At 41.8% G+C, this 22268-nt stretch overlaps 1 protein-coding gene across 8 annotated transcripts in view; it reads right to left on the reverse strand.

Annotated features, from left to right (window-relative positions):
• SART3 (spliceosome associated factor 3, U4/U6 recycling protein) overlaps window positions 1-22268 on the reverse strand; it is a 90660-nt gene that overhangs the window by 64954 nt on the left and 3438 nt on the right. For 6 of the 8 annotated variants that reach the window (XR_014234126.1, XM_082353808.1, XM_082353807.1 and 3 more), the window contains exons 2-12: window positions 15983-16109; window positions 14397-14501; window positions 12485-12669; window positions 11264-11369; window positions 9865-9989; window positions 5572-5727; window positions 4740-4878; window positions 4144-4251; window positions 3377-3454; window positions 3195-3253; window positions 2130-2239 (exon numbers count right to left, since the gene is read on the reverse strand). Coding sequence is in view for 7 of the 8 variants with exons in the window: in XM_082353808.1 (XP_082209934.1) it covers window positions 2130-2239; window positions 3195-3253; window positions 3377-3454; window positions 4144-4251; window positions 4740-4878; window positions 5572-5727; window positions 9865-9989; window positions 11264-11369; window positions 12485-12669; window positions 14397-14501; window positions 15983-16109 (1298 nt within the window). In the remaining variant the exon portion in view is untranslated. The remainder of the gene's footprint in view (window positions 1-2129; window positions 2240-3194; window positions 3254-3376; window positions 3455-4143; window positions 4252-4739; window positions 4879-5571; window positions 5728-9864; window positions 9990-11263; window positions 11370-12484; window positions 12670-14396; window positions 14502-15982; window positions 16110-22268) is intronic. The other 2 variants (XM_082353805.1, XM_082353811.1) reach the window with 1 other exon arrangement.

Genomic DNA, 22268 nt, shown 5'->3' on the forward strand with positions numbered 1-22268 from the left:
TAGTATATCTAAAACAACATTCTGTTCATCCCAGCAGTTATGAGATGCTATGTTCTCATTTCTGTTTTAAAATTTTTTATAAATATAAACACTGTAAATACGTATTAGGATACTCAGAAAAAATTCAGAGCAGCAGTTCAGACCCCTGAGGGTCCCTAAGACCCTTTCAGGAGGTCTGCAAAGTCAAAACTACTTTCATAATAATACCGAAACATTTATTGGACTTTTTCCACTGTGTTGACATTTGCACTGAGGGTGCAAAAGCTACAGTGGCTCTTAGCACAGATCAAGACAGTGCACACCTTGTTAATATTCTGTGTGACAAATGGGATGCACACATCAAAGCATCTCTTTATACCGAAGTACAATGGTTGTAGGAAAGAAATAATGGGTTACTGTTTGAGTTGCAAGCTGGACTAGTTACTTTTTTTCATGGAACATCATTTTCACTTGAGAGAACAGCTGAGTGACAAAAACTATGGTGATTCAGACCTGGGTATTTCCTAGACCTTTTCAAAAATTAATGAAGTGAGGCTATCACTTCAAGGAAAACCACTTAAGAGTTTTTGCTGACGGTGATAAGACTGGAGCTTTCAAGTGAAAATCAGAGCTTTGGAAAATCTGTATCTGTCACCGTGAGTCTGACAGCTTCCTACATGTAAGGCTTTTCTACAAAGATCAGTGCAGATGTAACAAATGGGATAATGAAACGCGTCAATATTTGGAAGAGCTGCAGGACTTAATGAGTCAGCATTTTCCACACACACAACGCATGTCACGGGATCATGCGTGGGTAAAAGGTCTGCTCAGTGCAAAACAGACCAATGGATATTAATGCAACAGAGTGAAAAATTCATTGATATGGCTTCAGATTCCAGAATGCAAATGACTATGACTTGTTAAATTTTGCTGTAGTGTGAAAGAAGAATATCTGCAATTATCTGAAAAATACCCCCTTCTCTTTCCTAACCTCTTATTTGTGTGAGGCCAAATTTCCTTCATATTCTTCAATGAAAACATCACAACAGAGGGGACGCAGAAGCAGACGTGAGAATCGAGCTGTCTGCTACTGAGCCAGACTAAAGATACTTACAAAAGTATAAAACCAGCCCACGTTCTCACTGCATTATTTTGGAGTTTGGAAAGCAGTCCTTTCTCATAAAAATGTTAAATGTAATGAATTTATTGTGAATTTTAAATGAATAAAAATATTTTTTAATTTCTCAGTTTTATTTTCTAACATGGTAAATATTAATAAATATACCTCATATAAACAAAAGCTTTTGTGGGGGTCCTCAAATTTTAAGAGTGTAAAGGGGGTCCTGAGACCAAAACATTTGAGAACCGCTGATCTAGAGGAATATTCAAGAAGTTTTAATAGTGATCGTCTCTGGGGAAGGATTTTAAGACTTTCACTTTCTAGCTCACATTTTTTTAAATGTTCAATTTTAACTTGAGCACATACTATTTTTTAAATCGGGGGTAAAAAAAACAAAATGTTCAGAACAGAAAAAAGATGTATTTATAGACATGCAATGTCCAAGATATACTGAATTTAAAAGCTAGTCATATTCTTTATACCTTCTCCATGTCATAAACATTATTTAAAATAATTTTAGAGGTTTAGAAAATGTATACTATAACTGCATCATCATTTCTTAAAAATTTAAGCACAGGAAAGTCTCAAAGAACATACCCAAACCATTAACTAATGGTGGTTGTATGTGGGCCTGTCACTGCAAAAAAACTTGGGTTTTTTCCTCTCTGCTTTTTATTATTTCCTACTTTTATAGACAAAGCAGATACAAAAAATAAACAGCTCCCCTGAAAGTCAAATAAAACATTCATGTCCAAAAATCAAAACAAACCAAAATAAATTGAAAGTAATGAATTATACTCCAATAAAGATGTTAAAAAAAAAAAAAAAAGTAATTCATGGCTATAAGAGCCCAGGCACAGAATATTATCTTTGGTTCTCTACAGCCCTGCCCCATAAACCCCCAGCCACCGAGGAGAGACAGGACGATAAAGAGAAGCAGTGTGCTGCAAGGAGCAGGCCCAGGCTGCAGAAGGCAGGGGGCACTGCGGGCCACACCTGACAAGCACCGCCCCCAACCCCGGCCGGTTACCTTTCCAGGTTGTAATACTCAAGCCACATGTTGGCATACTTGGCGTTCCCTTTGGTCATGATGCTGTCCCAGAGCTCCCGGGCTTTCTGCATGTTATTGCACAGTCGAGCCTGAACGCATTAGCAGACTGAGTTAGGAGAGGACTCAGACCTTATGATGGTGACACTCGCTACAAAACACACTTCAGACGCACATGGCTAAAAACCTCCCACCCCAAAACTATCAGCGTTACTTAACTCCCTAGACATTCCCGGGCCACCCCCCATGATAACAGCCCGGCCCAAGCATGTCAGCCTTTTTGCAGCGACATGCCTCAGGCTGTCTGCCCATGCTCACCTCGAGAACCACACTGGGGAGCCCACAGGCACTTACGACAGTACTGGCCAGGCGTTTTTTATTTTTAACAAGCTTAACTGTAAGTGTTTTACTTGAAGGGCAAGGCAGAGAAAGAAAGATGGATCGAGGAGCAGATGCCGGCTCTTAACTTCTGAGCCGCAGCTGCTGCATCGTTAACGTGGTCTCAACACAACCATCCCATCCACCAACTACCTGATATCTGACTCTCCCCCAGAGGAGAAAACGTTAGCATTTTACAATCCTATGAGCTGATTAAGGGCAGGGTTCACGTCTTACTCACCTTGGGGTCCTTGGTTCAGCAATAACATTCAACTCATTATACCCTCTGATTATCTGTGAAACTGTCTGTCTTTCACACTAGATTAAAGCCTTACTAGCACAGGGACAGGGTTTCTCTCGTCCCCCGGCACACAGCGAAAGGCCTGCAAACTGCTTATGCTGGGGACGTGCTCATCAATGGGGCGCAGCGCGGGAGGGGAAGAGGTAACACACAAGCGAGCGCCTGGCATTCAGACAGCTGCTGCGCAACTTCGAGCGGGGAGCTAGGATTCTCCCTAAGACAAACGAATGTGTGTCGAGCAAGGAAATAAACATGAATCCTTACAGGGCCTAGACCGTCACCTGGGATCCCGACTCAGCTTCGGTCACACTATCGGACAAAGGTCCCTCAAAGGGGGATGAAACTGACAATGTGTCAAAAACATTTACCTCAATCCGAGCCCAGTTCTGCATGATCAGGCAGCTTGGATCTCCACTCTCACTGAAACCTTGAAAAACAGAAGCAGACGAAATCAGAAAGTAATTGAGAGGCAAATCGCCTCTGACTGAAAAGGTACACCGACCAGAACAGGAAGCACGAGCGGACAAGGCAGGAGGGGGGCCCCACTTACGCTCCTCCACCTCCTGCTTCAGGTACTCCAAGGCGCGGGCGAACGCAGACCGCAGCTCCTCCAGCTCTTTACTGGAGTCTGTGAGAAAGTGCAGAGAGGTTCGGCTCGAGGAAACCACATGCCACGTCTTGCTTGTTCTTTTCAATCCTACACTGACGCCCCCTGGCATCACGCTGGGGACACGGAAATAAACGTGCCAGTCCCTGCGCTCATCACACAGTGGGGGAGGCAGATACAGGAAGGCAGCACATCACAGACAGTACGAGGACAAAGGTGACAAGGGCGCCATGTGCGGGACCACAGCAGAAGGGGTCTCCCTGAGCCGGCAGAATGGCTAAAAGCCCCCTGCATGAGGAAGCAAGCACCAATTAGGGGTGGGGGCGTGTGGTTCTGGTCGCTCTTTTTTTTTTTTTCCTTTTTTGAGGGAGGAGAGAGGAAGGCGGGGGATCCCATGGAGGTTCAATGATTTAAAAGGAACACAGCAGTCCCATGTAAAGAACTATTTAGGATACACAGAAGGGAGAGAAGGGAGAAATGAGACTAAAGAAGTTGGCAGGAGCCAGTGTAAACCATTAGGACCATTACTCTCTCCCTTTACAATCCACAGCATGATTCGTTACAAACTGAAATAGCTAAAATTTCTGAGAAAAAAAAAGTTATCAATATCACTTGCCCCATCATGGGATATTTGGGCAACTGGGACATCCTACCAAAATACATGTTAAGGAAAAGCTCAGTTCTGATAGGAAACACATAAACTTCAATACCTTGTTTGAAATCGACCCTTCTCCTCAGGTAATCAAGGTACGCCTGCCAGATCTCCACATAATCAGTGGCCTGAATGAAGCCAGCACTCAGAGCTTTCTCGAAGGTCACTGGAGTCGAAGAAAAAGCCAGGATTTGTTGCCAATTCAAAAAGAAGTTATCAAGATGATTATAAAAACTGCTACTGACTATAAAATTCCATATGGCTTAAACAGTAATAGTAATAATGGGATGCAACAAAGTGAAATGAGCTAGAGAGAAATGTTCAAAAGAAAGGCTACCACAGTGGTGCACAAACTGTGTTCTAGAAAGGGCACATCCCACAAGGTGCCCTGCATTAAAGTGCTCCAGGTCAAGTAAGTTGGAGAAAAGACCATGACTCCCTGGAAAATCACAATGAATATTAAGACGTTAAAAAGGTCTAAGAAGTCAAAAATACAACTACTTCATATCTCCCATTTAGAGCCCTTCTTGTCACTAATACCCAATATCCCAAAGTAACTGCCTGGGGAACGCTGATTTAATGACTTTTGTCACAGCTCAATGTTTCTGACTCGGGGCAAAAAGCTTAGGAGTCTTCCCACAAAAACATCCGCACCCGAAATCACTCGATGATCAACTCCATGTCTTTCCATGGCCAAGAGGTACCGACTCCACAGGGCAACTGTCCACGGGCAGTTTCTAACAGCGCGACTGTGTACAGATAAAACCAAATCCTTTACTTTCAGCTGCCGATCCTATGATAAAGAATGCCAGGGTCAGGAAAGAAAATTTTATTAAGACTTCACCATCCATGAGACATTCCCAGCACAACCAACAAAAGACATTTCCTTAATATGACTGGTTTCTTCAACAAAAAAATCACAAGGGGTTTTGCAGGAAAAGAGGACAGAGGTGGAGAGGGGAACCTACAGATCAAAGAGCTTTAAGAGACATCAGCCAATCCTAATGTATGGATCTTGTTTAGATCCCAATTCAAATCTTTTAGACATACACATTGAAATATTTACCATCAAAATGTGATTTCTGGATTTGCTTCAAAATAACATGGAAGGGAGGAAAATAGGTAAGGAACCTAGTAAGATTATAGATGAAACTAGACTAGTGCCATTAGTTAAGTGTTGAAGCTGGGTGATGGTTAACTGCAGCTTCATTTTACTTATCTGTCTACATTTATGTATTTACATTTTTCCATGATAAGAAGTTAAAAGAAAAATTAATCTGTTATAAAGTCCTCAATAGTAAGGCTATGCAAAAATTTTTTTACAGTTATCAGTTTAAAATAACTTAAAACACCAGGAGACTTCCTTAGTGAGTCAAGCAGAGAGGAGCAGCATGCAGCTAACTACTGGCACTCTTTCTGATTTTCTTTAAATGGAACCTAAATTGGTAAAAAATAAAGTGAGATTAGAAAAGGTAGGTTATCTTACTAGGTACTGACTGTAACGGATCCACAAGTCTGGGACAAGGCAGTTCTCGACCAGAGCGCGCTCAAAGATCAACTGAATGCGGGCGGGGTCTCCAATTTTCATCTCAAAATCGATGTATGCTTGATATTCAGCCAGCCTGGGCGCTTCGGCTTGCAACTGGGGCAAAGGATAATGGCAATGAAATTGAAATGAGCTATGTGACACTGTCAGAAAGCACACACAGCTCCACAGTAAATTTTGGTGAGAATGGCCACACCAAGAAAAGAATCACCAATCCCCACTCTCAGAACCTCTGCATATCAGGTCTATAAACTGATTAGCAGAAAGTGAATCCAAAGTGCCTCTTCATGGCAATAGTTACAAAGGCTCTGTGAACCCTTTTTAAACTCCATCCCTAGACCACAGGGAATTTAAATCTCCCATCAATCAGAAACTGAATGAAAGAGAAACACCTTTGCCAACTACCATTGCTAACCATCCTTTCAAAACAGATATCACTTTCTTGGCCTACTAAGTGGGGTGAATGCAACCATACCAGAGTTACTTGGTGCCCTGTGCTATTTCAGGTTCGTCACTCCAAATACCAGCTCCTGCCAGAGTACAGGTACATGCAGGAGATGGAGGAGGCTATGCTCAATGTTTACTGATCCAAAGACGTACAATTAAAATTCTTTTTAAACAAAATCCTCTTATTCAACTTGTTTTCTCCTCAGCCACACTCTGCTGACGGTCAAAACAAAATTCAACTGCCTGAGGATTTCATGAATGAAGCTTTGTGAAATGCAACTAAATACCAATCATTTACATGTGAAAAAGGGAGAGGGAGCACATGCAGACCAGAGAGAGAGCACGCATGCTCTGAACTTATTAGAAAGATGATATTGCAGAGACTCAGTTTCTACTAATAATGACAAAATCAGTTACCCAGACACACTGTGCCACTGAAAACTGAAAATACTAGATTAAATATTTTAAAAAAGCTTCTTGCAAATCAACAACAAACTGGCCAAGAAACAAGAAATACTGCCAACAAAATCTAAGTGAAGGTGGTTAAGGCTAAGGGAAGGTTAAGCTTTTGCCAGTTTAAGAGATAATATTAATAATTTGATCTTGGGACTTCCCTGGTGGCACAGTAGTTAAGAATCCACCCGCCAATACAGGGGACACGGGTTCGAGCCCTGGCCCGGGAAGATCCCACATGCCGTGGAGCAACTAATCCCATGCACCACAACTACTGAGCCTGTGCTCTAGAGCCCACAAGCCACAACTACTGAAGCCTGCGCACCTAGAGCCCATGCTCCGCAACAAGAGAAGCCACCACAATGAGAAGCCCACACACTGCAAGGAAGAGTAGCCCCCGCTCGCCACAACTAGAGAAAGGCCGCGCGCAGCAACGAAGACCCAACGCAGCCAAAAATAAAATAAATAAATAAATAAATTTAAAGAATTTGATCTTTACAACAATCGTAGGAAGCAGCTATCATTTCTATACCCATCTTACGTTCGAGGCAACTGAGTCACAAGGAGGCTAAGTACTAGCCCAGAGCTAAAATTCAAACTTGAGGCAGCCCACCTCTCAGAGCCTGTGTTCTCACTCACCAGGCCGTGAAAGATACCAAAAACAAAGCCAAGAAGCCCAACAAACCTCAAGCAGGATAAATACCAAAAAATCCACATCTGGACCTACTGCAATGAAATTGCCAGACATCAAACCAAACCAATGAGATCTTAAAATTGGCCAGAGAACAAACAAGGATTTCCTTCCAAGAAGCAAGAGTTAGACAGCTGACATAGCAGCACAACAGAAGCCGGAAGACAAAAAGATATATTTAACTGCCAAAAGAAGAGAACTGTCAGCCTAGAATTCTATATCCCGAGAAATTAACTCTCAAGGAGAGCAAAGTAAGGACCTTTTAAAACAAACAAAAACTGAGAAAATCTGTTACAAGCAAATATCCAGTGCAGGAGATGCTAAAGGGCAGACTTTAAGCAAAAGAAAAGTGATTCCAGGTCAAAGATCTATGATGTGAGAAGAAAGAGCAAAGAAAATGGGAAATGCATGCAGTAAATGTAAACAAACTGGAACTGCAAAATGCAGCGTTAATAACGATGCCTTGGGGGTCAACTAAAAGACAAGAAAACAAAGCGTAAGTCTGAGGGTGGTAAATGAAGTTAAAAGTATTCTAAGACCAAGAAAGGGGAAATGCCATTTACAAATAGTATTGTGTGTGTATTGTCAACACATAAAATCTCCCCAAATCTATAATATTAATAAGGATTGAGCAAGTTTGATTAAAAAATTAATACTAAAAAAATTGCATTTTATATACCAGGAACAAACAATTAGAAAAGAAAATCTTTAAAAAGATACCATTTATAATAGCATCAGAAAAACACTTAGAAATACATCTAAAAATGTGTTCAAGACACTGGATAAATTTATAAAACTTTACAGACAAGACTTAAAATAGCAGAGGTCTATACCATGTTCACAGATTGGAAGATTCAATACTTAAAAGATACAAATTCTTCCCCAAACTGATCTACAGATTCAATACAATTCCAATCAAAAATTCAAGGGAATTCCCTGGCAGTCCAGTGGTTAGAACTCCATGCTCTCACTGCCAACGGCCCGGGTTCGATCCCTGGTCAGGGAACTAAGATCCTGCATGTGGTGCAGTGTAGGGGGAGGAAAAAAAAAAAAAAAAAAAAATCAAGTTTTGTTTTTTTTTTTTTAAGTAGAACTTGAAAAGCTGATTCTCAATTTAATGGAAGTATTAAGAGCTAAAGAACGCCAGGACCCTCTTGAAGGAGAACAACATGGATGGGACTCATGCTACCAAAGATTGAAACTTAATTATAAAACTATCATCATTATGACAGTGTAATATAAACCAGTGGGGCAGAACAGAGAGCCCAGAAATAGACCCACACAGAAATGGAAAGCTAATCCATGACAGACGTGGGGCAGCATATGAGTGAGGGTGGATGGAGTTATCAAAGTCAGCACTGGAACAACTGTTTCTCCATATGGAAAAACGAAACTGGACCCTGCCTCAGACCATACCCGAAGATCCATCCCAGAAGAAAACCTAAAGATGAACGACAAAACTATAAACTTTCAGAAGAAAAACAAAACTAAGTATATTAGTGACCTCAGAGTATGGAGAGATTTATTAAGCACAAACCCTAAGGGAAAGAATGACAAATCCAATTAGATTAAAATTAAGAATTGGTCATCAAAAGATGCCACTAAAAAAAAAAAAAAAAAAGGAAAAGACAAGCCACAAACTTGGGAGGAAAAAACTGTAATACATACAACCAAAAGTATGGATTAAGACCCAGGACTCCTACAAATCAATTAGAAAAAAGACAAACCAAAAGAAAAATAAGCCAAAGACTTTAACAGGTACTTCAAAAAGAAATTTTTTTTAAGGAAATCTGAATGGCTAATAGGTGTGAAAAGATGCTCAACGTCATTAGTTATGAGGGAAGTGCAAATTACAACTATAATTTCAGATCCATCAGATTGCCTAAAATTTAAGTATGTCAATACCCCAGGTTGGCAGAGCAATGAGAACTCTCAGATACTGCAGGCGGGAGTAGCAACTGATAGCCTGGAAAACAGTTCCGCATCACCCTAGGACCCAGCAATTCCATTCTGACGTAATGGAATGAAACTCTTTTTCACGTGTACCAAGAGATACGTCCAAGAACGGTCAGAGCAGCACTACTCCTCCTAGCAAAACACTGGAAACAACCCAACCACCTAAGAACAAGGGTAAATAAATTGTTTACACACGACAACTTTACAGCAGTGAAAACAAATGGACTATAACTATACTCATCAACGCGAGTAAAACCCAAAAAACATGTTGAATGAAAGAAAATATACAGCATGATTCCATCATACAAAAGTTCAAAAACAAGCAAAATTAAACCATGTATTAATTAAGGATACGTTCATAGGTTGTAAAACTATAAAGAAAAGCAAGGGAATGATTATCACAAAAGTCAGGAAAGTGATTACCTCTCGGGAGAGGGAAGAGGAGGCAATCGGAGAGGGGCACATAGGAGACTTCTAAGGTACTGGCAATGCTCTATTTCTTAACCTGGGTGGTGGGTACATGGATGTTCACTTTATTATTAGGATGTAAACTGAACGTACACATTTATACACTCTATAGTATATTTCACAATAAAACAAATGTTAAAGATACTGTTTTACTTTCAACTATCAATTAGGGAAAAGTTTGTAGAGAGACGTTTACTGTAAAAGAGACCAACACTTACCAGTGCTTCTTCATAGGGTTTGTATTTCTCCAACTGCTGTAGTGCTTTGTTATAGTTCTGAATTACTGACTCTGGTATGGGGTCTTCTGACCATTCTTCATACTCTGCAAACGTTGCCTCCATATCTATTGAGAGATGGATTCAGCCCCATGGGTCTTGCCATTGGGTTTTATCAACTCAAACAGAGTAAACCCTGAGACTCAGATGCCACTGGCCCCTCCCACATCTGTGGCCACAGGGCTCTTACTGATGGAATCCTGAGATCTTCTGCTGAGCCCTGACTTGGTCTTAGACTCTGTCTCAAAGCACCATCCTGGGCAGCCCTACCACCTAGCTAATCAATCAGAGTAAATGAAACTAATAGCAACGCTCTAACCACACTTACCTACTGCTCCCTATGTTCTAACACTTCACATCCATTACCTCATTCGATCCTCACCACTCTACGAGGGAGGTTCTACCATGATTCCCATTTTGCAGTTCAGGAAACATAAGCAGAGGGTTACATCAACTGGCCAGTTAACAGCAGAACAAGGCCTTGAACCCCGGCAGTCTGGCTCAAGTTCATGCTCTGTTCACCATGCTGTACTGCCTCACACTGGTACGTGAGTGAAACATAGAAGCCAGCTCAGCTCTAGCCTTTTCTGTTTGTCACCCAAGGATTCGACTGGAGAGCCACTTCTTAATTTGTCAAATCCAATCCAAATAAACCAGGAAGTAAAAAGAAATAACACCTGGGCTCAAGTAAAGTTGGCCAGAGGTTCTGAGGGTGTGCAACGCATAACCACACCTGGGGAACAAACAAGATGGCAGCACCCAATTCTTCCCATGCTCGGAAGTCCTCCCAGCGCTGCTCATGTTCAAGCTCAAAGGCTTGGCTGGCCAAAATATGTTCACACAAAAGGAGACTCCTTCCCAAGCCCCAAGAAATTCAGATAGGAACACTTCCAATCGACCGCGCTCCTGGACCACCAGCTCACCTCCACAGGAGGAGGCTATTAGCCCACGTACAAGCCCCACACTGTTATGGAGGTTACTTCTGAAGAGAAAATGCTCATAATGGAGCTCTTACTCAATGAAGTTCCCCCAGAAAACACGGGGGGTCAGTTTCCCTATTCCTTTCAGAGACCCTCTCTCTGCCTCCCTGACAATGTCTTAACATAGGAAACTCGGGGTCAGGAAGTCTGCTTCTAGTCCTGTCCCTGCCCCCCCTTGAGCATGAACAATTCAAGGTATGTTTTTCCCCAGGGCCTCGTCCACAGTGATACTGTCCAATGAGAATACAAACACCAGCCACGTTCACCTCACAAGACGCTGGGAAAGGCCTAATCACGTGACATGCTCCAAAGCGTTCTAAGAACGACGAAGGACTGGCTGTGGATTGGTCACTTTCTCTTACCGTAGAGTGGGATCGCCAACTGTCGCCGGAAGAGACTGTGGACTTTCTCCAGCTGTGAATCAAAGGTTTGTTCCCGGTCAAAAGGGGAAAGGAAGCCAGCTATGGGCTAAAGAAGCAAATTCGTAGTAAATGACAAACTCTGGTTCTTCCTACTTCAAAAAATATTTCAGCACATCTTTAGTTCACACTAAAAAAATTCACAGGACCTCTCATACACGAGGTATTGTGCCAAATGCTGCATGAGGCTCAAAAGTGAATGTTTTCCCCAGCAAGTGTTTATGAGGGGAGAGCAAGAAGGAATCTAAGAAATGTACCCAAATGACTACAAGATACAGCATAAGCATCACAAAAGCGAAGCGTCACAAGTATCAACGGATGGCGGCTTGCTTCAAGCTGGTTTTCAGGGCTGAGTTTGTCGTTATGAAGGGAGGGAATCAAGGAAAGCCTCCTGGAGAAGCTGGCACCAGGGATGCCCCTACAGGCTCTCCGGAGCTGGCAAGAGAGGAAAACAGACTCCTAGCTGAAGGGAGGGCAGGAGTACAAGTACAGTGGCCGGAAAGTACATGAACACCGAGGGGAGCGTGGGAGCGGACTCCACGCGGGGTCACGACTGACACTGGAGACAGCCGCACGTGTCGGGCAGAGGCTCAGCCCCAACGCCTTAGTCCGGGTAGGGGGAGAGCACCACCGCACATTTCTCAACAGGGACACAATCAAGACGGGACTGGGCTACTTTAACCACAGTGATCTAACTTAAGGAGAGGGCTCCACGGTGTACCAACAACAACTTTGTGGTCACACACAGAGTGGAAAAGAGACACTAGGGAGGGGACTGTAAAATTCTATAAATCATAGTCTAGTCTAAAAAACGCAATTATAATGGGATCAAATCTCTCACAGTTACTATGGGACACGATATATATATGTATACACACACACACACATATAAAATCTTTTTTTGGAATGACTTCGTTATCCTTGTACTCTCACCTGAAACCAGTAACTAAAACAGTAGTATGTTTAAATATCAGGAAAAAATTGTAGGGTCATCTGTTTTTCAGTCAAAGAAGACATTCTTGCTACTCCACAAAGACTCGTGATTTTATTTACTTTACTGCCCACCCACTAAGTGACGGGTGAAGACCGTTTTGTTAACTATGTTCCTCCAAGACCACTTACGAGGACAGCCCTGGGTGGCCAAGGCAAGCACTGGTCACTCACCCGGGCAGCTTCCACGATGGCACTTTCGAACTCCCGATAAGCCTCCCAGATGGCGAGTCCCTTGGTCATGTGTAACCCGACGGACGAGAGGGCCCTTTCGAACACAGAGCGGACTTTATCAAGGCCACCTTTCTGACCAATCCCGCCGACTGAGTACTGGCCGTACTCTAGCCAAATGTTAGGACCTAAAAATGAGAAGTGTTCTATTAGTTCAGGATATGAAATGCCCAAACATCAAAACTTTTGTTCTGATGAACAACAGAAGAAATGAGTCCACCAAAAAAGTACTCATTCATGGAGAAAGGGAGGAGCATCACCAACAAGTATCCCAGGTTTCCTGTACCAACACTGCAGCCCGAAAAGAAAGTCTATCTTAATGGCCCTACTAGGTTAACCACTGAGATCTGACTCCATAAACAGTACATGCCAAGTGGTAATATGTAATACGACTGATTATAGAGCTCATTTGTTAAAATTGAAGAAACCCAGTAAAGATTTCAATGAAAATAGTTACAAATCTGAGTGACTTTTCAAAAGACTGCAAAGCCTAGAATTTTTCAACTTTTAAATCTTGATTCATTTTTAAGCCTTCTGATCAAAGTGAAAAACAAAATTAAAAGCACCAATCCTGTTACTAGAGATTTTAAATCTCTAAAACACAACAACAAAAAAGACCTGGTTGCCTTGTTTCTTTCACTTTTTAAACTTTCTATAGTCTCACTCCTGCAGCATTAAGACCAATGAATTAAACTCTTTATGAATGCATCAATTCTTACTGTACATATCAAGTCACTTTTCAGAGATCTGAAAATAATTTTTGATGCTGATACACTAACCTTGTAAAATAAAAATACTAAAAAGATAAAGCCAACATGAGAATTACTGTATGTTTTCCTTAGGCTTGCTTTTTCAATGAAATAAGTCATTTCCAAGAACTTAGCTAAAGTTTGTGAGCTACTCTGTTTTTGCTCACCAGTACAGAGCTGCCACATGGGCTGCAAAATGAAAATGGAAATGAACTAGCTCTTGGAGCTGAAGCCCTTAGTGAGGGTTAGTCTAGTTTACAGAGGGTCTATGCTTCTCACTAGGGGAAATGCCCACAGAGGGAGTGAGGAAAATCAGATAGGAAAAAAGGATATTTAATTAAAAATGGGGAATTTTTAAAATAATTTTTAAGAACACTCTGTCCATAGCATTGTCTGATACAGTCCTCAATGTATGTAGAGAAAATATTTAGAGACTTTTACCACCAAATGGGATTTTAAGGGAGGGAAGGTGTCCACACTTCACTTTCACTGGTAAAATGTCAAGACCAGCAGACAAGGGATCTCTGTGGTAATGGAAGATTCTGCATCTCGATGCAGTGGTGGGATAAAATATCACAGAACTATATACACACACATTGTACCAAGGTCCATTTCCCAGTGTTGAATTTGTACTACAGTCATAAGATACTGGGGGAAACTGGATCAAGCAAGTACATAGCACTTCTCTGTACTATCTTTGCAATTTCCTATAAATCTATAAAAATGTCAAAATTAAAAGTTTAAGTTTTTTTAGTACTGGGAAAAAAAAAAGCCTTCCGTCCAAAGCTTCTAAAAATCCAATCAATGTGTAAAAGGTAACCTTTAGTCATCTGGAAATACCAGGTAAGTTCTCCCTGCCAGATAAATGGTGGGGGTGAGTATATTCACCTCCTTCCTTCAAATATTTCTTCTACTTGTATTTTAAAACCTAAAGCCTCAATTGAAAACCACAGACAATGACAATAATAAATGAACTCCAATCTTTCCAATCGCTGGACGAATGCTCTTTTCTGGGTAGCAACACCTCACAGTACAATCCACGGCGGCAGAGAGTGATGCTAGATGAGCCCACCTGACACACTCGGAAGAGCCCGCAGGGAACTTACAGATGTAATCCTTCACCGCTTTCTCGAAGAGGTCATACACGTGCTCTCTGTCCAGGCCGTCCAGGGCCATGCTGATCTCGTCATGCAGCCACTCCAGCCAGAGCTCTGCAAGACACCAGAGTCCCCTGCATTACCGCCCCCCGAACCAAAGGGCGGGCTGAAAGCAGGGACTGCACCATGAGGCATCAGCACGAGAACGTTTCATCCACCTTATACAACCTGGCCCAGTTCACAGAAACTCAATTCTTAAAACCTGCACCAAGCACATAGAAGGCTTACGCTTCCAAAGAAGATCAATCACTAAAGTCATAATATCCCTAGAGTGGCTGGGCATTTTATATTTTGCAAAGCACTGATATATTTTCTCATTCAATCTTTGTCAAAAACCTATGAGGTAGGTGACAGGGACATTAATAACAATGGCATCTATCTAAGCGTTTACAACATGCCAAGCATGTGTTAAGTGTTGTGCACAGAATGCCACTTCCAATCAATGTACTACAAGGCAGAAACTACTGTTATCCCCATTTTACTGCTGGCAAAACTGAATCTTAATAAATTTGTTTGTTCATTTAATTATTTTTGGCTGCGTTAGGTCTTCGTTGCTGAGTGCAGGCCCTCTCTGGTTGCGGCGAGCGGGGGCCACACTTTGCCGCGGCGCGCGGGCCCTTCACCGCGGTGGCCTCTCCCGTTGCGGAACACAGGCTCTAGGTACGCAGGCTTCAGTAGCTGTGGTGCATGGGCTCAGTAGTTGTGGCTCGCAGGCTCTAGAGCGCCGGCTCAGCAGCTCTGGCGCACGGGCTTAGCTGCTCCGTGGCATGTGGGATCCTCCTGGACCAGGGCTCGAACCTGCATCCCCTGCACTGGCAGGCGGACTCTTAACCACTGCACCACCAGGGAATTCCAAAACTGAGTCTTAGAATGTTTATATAATTTGTTGAAGGTCACACAGCTAGAAAGACATATAGCCAGGCAATCTGATTTCAGCTTCTACGCTCTGCAGTTATGCTTTGTGGGAGGGAGAAGGGGACAGAACTGGATCTAGGACCTGTGTTTTCCGACTTGTCCCTAAAAGATCAATTACGTATATTCACGGAGATTTAACTACAAAGATGCTTGGTGTAATTATGTTTCAAATAAGCAGAAATAACCTAAATGCCCAACTATTGTGGAACAAATAAGGTACGAAACATTTAAATTAAAAATTATTTATGAAAGTTTAGTTATAATACATTTACAGTTATCTGTTTCTGAGAATGGATTAAATACACAAATACTAGAACAGGAAACAGAAAGGGAACGGGGGAAACGTTTAATTACACAGAAATATTTTATCATAAAGTTAGGATAAAGAAATTAGGATTCAAAACATGAGTCAGTATTGCACGACCACAACTATGTTTAGCAAAAACTAGAAGAGGATAAACTAAAAATTGCTGACTTTAGATGATGGGTTTTCTTCTTTCCACTATACTTATATGTTCCAAATTTTCTATAAGGAGCATATCCCACTTTCAGCACTGAAGAAAAAGGACACTCTTCAATTCTCTGTGTTTATAAAAGCAGCCCAACTGTGGAAGCCTTACCTTCGGTCAAAGGAAAGATCTCGCTCATCTTCTGGCGGGCCATCCTCACTTTGGTAAGCTCCCCTTCCAACCGAAGCAGCCGGATCAGGTCCACGTGGCAGTTGTAGTCATAGACGTTGATAGACAGCTAGAAGAAAAAGGAACAGACGTTGAAATTTAGAATGCCATCATCAAAATAACTCAGCTTTTTTCACCATTGGTGACGACACATGTCTGCCACAAGCACAAAATATGTGCAATGTGGGAGAGCCACGAAAAGAGCAAGGCAACACTTACCCTCAGGAAGAGGGAGAAACATCCACAAGAAAGAGCTTTTTATAATAAACTTAACACTCTCTCAAATATGTTACAATTACTGTCAGAACACACGTGGGTTCTCTCTGAAATACAGAAAACATTCTAATGAAGCAAATAAACACAAGGTATGACCTCAGGCAAGTTATTAACTTTTCTAAGCCTCCATTCCCTCATCTGTAAAATGGGATACACCACTAGGTTCTAGCTCGTAAGGTTCTTGTGAGGTTTGGTTTTTTTTAATAGAGCTTTATTGGAGTATAATTGCTTCACAATACTGTGTTAGTTTCTGTTGTACCAAAGTGAATCAGCCATACGCATACACATGTCCCCCTGTCTGCTCCCTCTTGAGCCTCCCTCCTATCCTTGTTATCCCACTGAAAGGTAATTTAGTATCACGCTGTAGCACGTGCCAGGTACATCAGTAAGAGCTCTTTTCTTTTACTAAACAAACAAATGAAAATCCCTATCGGGAGAAACGAGAATGGCAACAGACTGATGAAGCTGAGTGATAGGTACAAAAAGGTTTATCTTTATATTTCAAGTTAAAAGTTAATAAATTAAGATAATTGCTCCCAAAGCTATCGTACATCTGAGACAAAGGAAAACTAAAAGAACTTGTCACTAGCAGACTTACTCTTAAAGAATAGCTAAAGGAATTTCTTCAAACAGAAAGCAAATGATAAGAGAAATCTTGGAGCATCAGGAAGGAAGAGCAGAAATATGGGTAAATACAATAGATGATCCTTCTCTTCATGAATCTTCTAAATTGTATGATAACGGAAATAAAAATTTTAAGGCTATCTGATACCCAAAACAATGACATTTCAAAGGAGGAATGGTAAAGGGACCTAAATGGGAAGATTTCCACACTTCACTCAGGGGTAAAACATAGATACCATGTAAGTCAAATATACTGAAATACCCAAAGCAACCACTGAGAAACTATATAAAGCAATACTCTAAAAATCACTATAAATAAATCAAGCTGGAATCCTAAAGAATGTGCAAATAACCCATACAAAGGCAAGAAAAGAGAAACAGGAGAACAAGCAACACAGGAAACAAACAGAAAATGATAAAATGTCAGGCTTTAGACCTAACATGCCAATAATTACCTTCAAAGTATATGATCTAAACATACTAATTAAAAGACAGAGAATGGCAGAGTGGATAAAAACACAACTCATCTCTATGCTGATTACAAGAAGCTCACTTCAAATTCAAGGATGTAGGTAGGTTCAAAGTAAAAGGATGGGGAAAAATATAGCATGCAAACATTAAACAAAAAGAAGCAGAAGTGACTATATTAGTATCACATAAAGTAGACTTTAGAGCAAAGAAAATTGTCAGAGATAAAATGGGACATTACATAATGACAAAAGGATCAGCCCACCTGGAAGACAAAACAATCCTAAAAGTGCATGCACCAAACAACAGAACCTCAAAATAGATGAAGCAAAAACTGATAGAGCTAAAAGAAGAAACAGACACAACCACAATTATATTGGGGATTTCAACATCCCCCACTTCAGCAACTAAAAGAATTACCAAACAGATAATCAGCAAGAATATAAAAAGAATTCAACAACACCATTAACCAACATGATCTAACTGCTATATATAGAACACTCTACCCAACAATAACAGAATAACACATTTTTCTCAAGTGCCCAAGGAATATTCACTGAGACCATATCCTGGGCCATAAAACAAACCTCAACAAATTTTTAAAAACTTAAATCATACAGAGTATGTTTTCCAATAACAACGATCAATTACTGTAGGAATATCTCTCAACGCTTGAAAATTAAGCAATACAGTTCTAAATAATCTATGGGTCAGAGAGGAAATCTCAAAATTTAAAATACACAGAACTGAATGAAAATGCAAACACAGCAAATAAAAATAAGTGGACTGCAGCTAGCATAGGGTGGACAGGAAAACTTACAGAACTAAATTCAATGTACAAAAAGAATTATACACCATGACTAAGTGGGAGTTATTCCAGGTATGCAAGGCTAGCTCAATCTTTGAAAAGCAATCACTGTAGTCCACTACATATCAAGCTAAGGAACAAATATCATGGTATCAATTGATACAGAAAATGGATTTGACAAAATCCAACAACCATTCACGATAAAAACACTCAGAAAGTTAGGACTTTATCAAAATTAAAACTTTTTGCTCTGTAAAAGACTATGTTAAGAGGATGCAAAGACAAGCTACAGAGTGGAAAAAAAAAATTTACAAACCACATATCTGACAAAGGACTAATATCTAAAAGATATAACTCCAAACTCAACAGTAAAAAACAAACAATCCAAATAAAATAAAAAGTAGGCAAAAGACATGAACCAACATGTACTGGGTTGGCCAAAAAGGTCTTTTGGGTTTTTCCGTAAGATGTTACAGAAAAACGCAAATGAACTTTTTGGCCAACCCATATATCCAGAGGACACAGATGGCAAGTGAGTGCACATGAATAACGGTCAGGGAAATACAAACTAACACCATAATGAGCTATCCTTACACACCTATCAGAATAGCCAAAAGGAAAAACAGTGACACCAACAAATGCCAGAGAAGATGCAAAAAAACTGGATCACTCATACATTGCTGATGAGAATATAAAATGGGTATAGCAATTCAGGAAACTGTTTTTGGCAGTTTCCTACAGAATTCAACACACAAGTACCATATCACCCAGCAACTGCACCCTTGGGCGTTTTTCCAGAGAAACAAAACCTATGTTCACACAAACATCTGAACAGGAATGTGCATAACAGCTGTATTCCTAACAGCTAAATCTGGAAAGAACCCAGAGGTGCTTCAATGGGTGGATGGGTAAACGAACCATGGAACACCCACGCCACGGAATACTACTCAGCCATAACAAGGAACAAATAAACACACAACTCAGATGAATCTTGAAGGAATTATGCTGAGTGAAAAAAGGTCATCCCCAAAGGTTACATGCTATATGATCCCATTTACATAACATTATTGAAATGATAAAAATGTAGAAATGGAGATCAGATTAGTGGGTGCTAGAGGTCAGGAACTGTGGCTCTATCAGGGCAGCAGGAGGGATCCTGAGGTGACAGAGCCGATTTGTGTGCTGACTTTGTCAACGTCAATACATGGGTTGTGAGACTGTACTATAGTTTTACAGAAGGTCACCAGTGGGGGAAACTGGGTAAAGGGTACACAGGATCTCTCTGTATTATTTCCTGCAACTGGAGGGAAACCTACAATTACCTCAAAATGAAAAGTTTAATTTTTTAAAAAAGCTTTCAGGGACTTCCCTGGTGGCGCAGTGGTTAAGAATCCGCCTGCCAACGCAGGGGACACGGGTTCGAGCCCTGGTCCGGGAAGATCCCACATGCCGCGGAGCAACTAAGCCCGTGCACCACAACTACCGAGCTTGCGCTCTAGAGCCCATGAGCCACAACTACTGAAGCCCACGCCCCTGGAGCCCGTGCTCCGCAACAAGAGAAGCCACCACAATGAGAAGCCCACGCACCGCAAGGAAGAGTAGCCCCCCCTTGCCACAACTAGAGAAAGCCTGCGCGCAGCAACGAAAGCCCAACAGAGCCATAAATAAATAAATAAATAAATAAATAAATCTTAAAAAAAAAAAAGCTTTCAAACAAGTTGGGGTGTGGGGTTACATTAAGTCTATACACCAAGACTAGACTAGTATCTACTCTTCCAACGTCTGCCACATTTCAGCAATAAATATTTCCCTCTCCAAAGATGACAGATGACCTATAATTCATTCGACTAACACTGCCATTTGACAATGTACTCTTAGTAATCTAGACCCTAGTTATTGCATTAAACTGCACACAGGAGGATCTGTCTCAGCAGGTAGCAAGTCTCAGCAGTAATCAGTCAGACCACGGAATTGACACGGGACAGACAAACTGACGAACAGAACACTAGAAAGCGCCCAGAAACAGACCCACGCAACCAGAAAGTATATCACAGAGGGGCACTGGGTGTATCCACTAAAATGAATTCATGACCCATGACCATGGCCCCAGTTTGAAAAATACTGACTTAAAGAAACTCTTACAGGGTTTGAGACTGGCACAGTTTAACAGTAACAATGTTCCTTGTAGCTTGTTTGTAATAGGGAAAAAAAAAAACTGTAAGCAATTCAAATGCCAGAACAACCAATAAGCTGTGGGCTACTCACACCCTGGTGTACTGAACACACAGCAGTCAAAATGGATAACCTGCAACTGCAAGAACACGGCTGAATCTTAAAAACACACTGCTGAGTGGAAAGCAGTCCCGGATGGTTCCACATTGCATGATACACTTTTTTAAAAGCTCAAAAACAAACAAAAGTGGACAATATATGCTTAGGAATGCATACTTAGAGGATAAAACTATACATGTTTTAAAAGAGAAGGAAGCACTCAAGATTCAAAAAAGCAGTTACCTGGGTTTGAGGAGGGGATGGGGTCAAGGCAGGGCACTGGAACCGGGGAGAAGCTGTAGGGACGGCAGCAGTACTGATGAAGTCCCCACTCTTAGAGCAAGGGTGTTCATCTCATTACCATCCTTTACAATTTACAGATGTGAACTGCTTTGTATGTATCAAATTACACACAAATAGATAATAAAGAAGAATCAATACCAGGTAAGCCCATGACCTATAATTTAAAAAAAAATCTTTTAGCAATGTTCTCCTGCTCATGACTTATAAAACTTGACAGGCTGAACCCACCCCATGATTATGTGATAGGCTGAAAAAGGACAGGACGAGGTCAGGACAGAAGTGTTCTAACGTCCAGGGGTTCTGTTTCCCCGTCTGTACCGGAAGGCACTGGCGTACACCTCTGCATCTCAAGTGGACTGCCATGATGCACTGATGTCTCAAAATTGGCTGTCAAGTGTGTCACGCAAGTAACAATAGTGAAAGAAGTGAAGATCGTGAAAGATGTACTTTCCTCATGAAGGAGCAGGCGCAGTTCTCCCCATCACTCGCAACTCACCTGGGTCCGAATGTGTTTTCTGAGCATGAAGGGGGGTGGGCAAGTCCTGCCTAGCCAGCCTGAATAATGTCTATGCAAGCGGCCCTCCCGTGAACACCAGAGGGAGGTCAGAAGAGAAACGTACAAAACTCACTGAAGTAAAGGAACTGTCTCTAGGATGGTTTTTGATCTAAATTTCTGACTTTTAGGCCCAAATAATGAAGATACTATATATGGAGAGGTGCTCTGAGAGCATGTACATTAAACGCACACTGACATGCATTTAAGAGACCTTCCAGAGTGTTCAACCAGCACTGACAAATGAGCACATGTGCCGGTCTAGTCTGGTCTCAGAACACTGTTAACGACAAAGGATGCTTTAAAGAAAGAGTAGGCTTGGCCAACGTGCAAGTGCTCTGCGAACTGCTTTCCTGACTCCCTAACAGCACAACCTGGCCCTGGACTGGGGGCGGAGAGGTGACAGAGAGGCCTGGTGGAGAGGACACTTAGCTGCAATCACAGGAAAGGGGGGGGGGGGGAGGAGATGGGAGCAGGTCCCATCACTGCATCTACTGTGTGTCAAACTGTGCCTGGAGCTTTACACACCTCTTGTCACTTAAGCTCCACAACAGCCCTGTGAGGGAGGCACTACTACAACCCTCCCTTTACCAATTGGGACAGCAGGCTCAGAGCGCTGACATGACCTGTAAGACACCATGAGGTGCCACTTTCAGTTTCAGGCCACAAACACAAATGGTGGGAAATCTCCGCTTTCGTTACACGGACAGATACTACTAACTGCGAGCTTTCATAAACACACTCAGGGCGACAACTGTAATTTGCAAATACGACAAGGCCGAGGGTTTCACAGGCCTCTCTGGAAGTTACTGACCATCATGCTCCACCAGGAGAGTCGTTACAGCAGGAACTAGAGGCTGTGGGATTAGGAGGAGGTGGGAGGGAGTTTTGGAAAAATTGGAGAAGTCCATTTCTAGACCCCCCGG

The sequence above is a fragment of the Balaenoptera borealis genome (genome assembly GCF_965194805.1).
Source record: "Balaenoptera borealis genome assembly, chromosome: 14".
NCBI classification, from domain to species: Eukaryota; Metazoa; Chordata; class Mammalia; order Artiodactyla; family Balaenopteridae; genus Balaenoptera; species Balaenoptera borealis.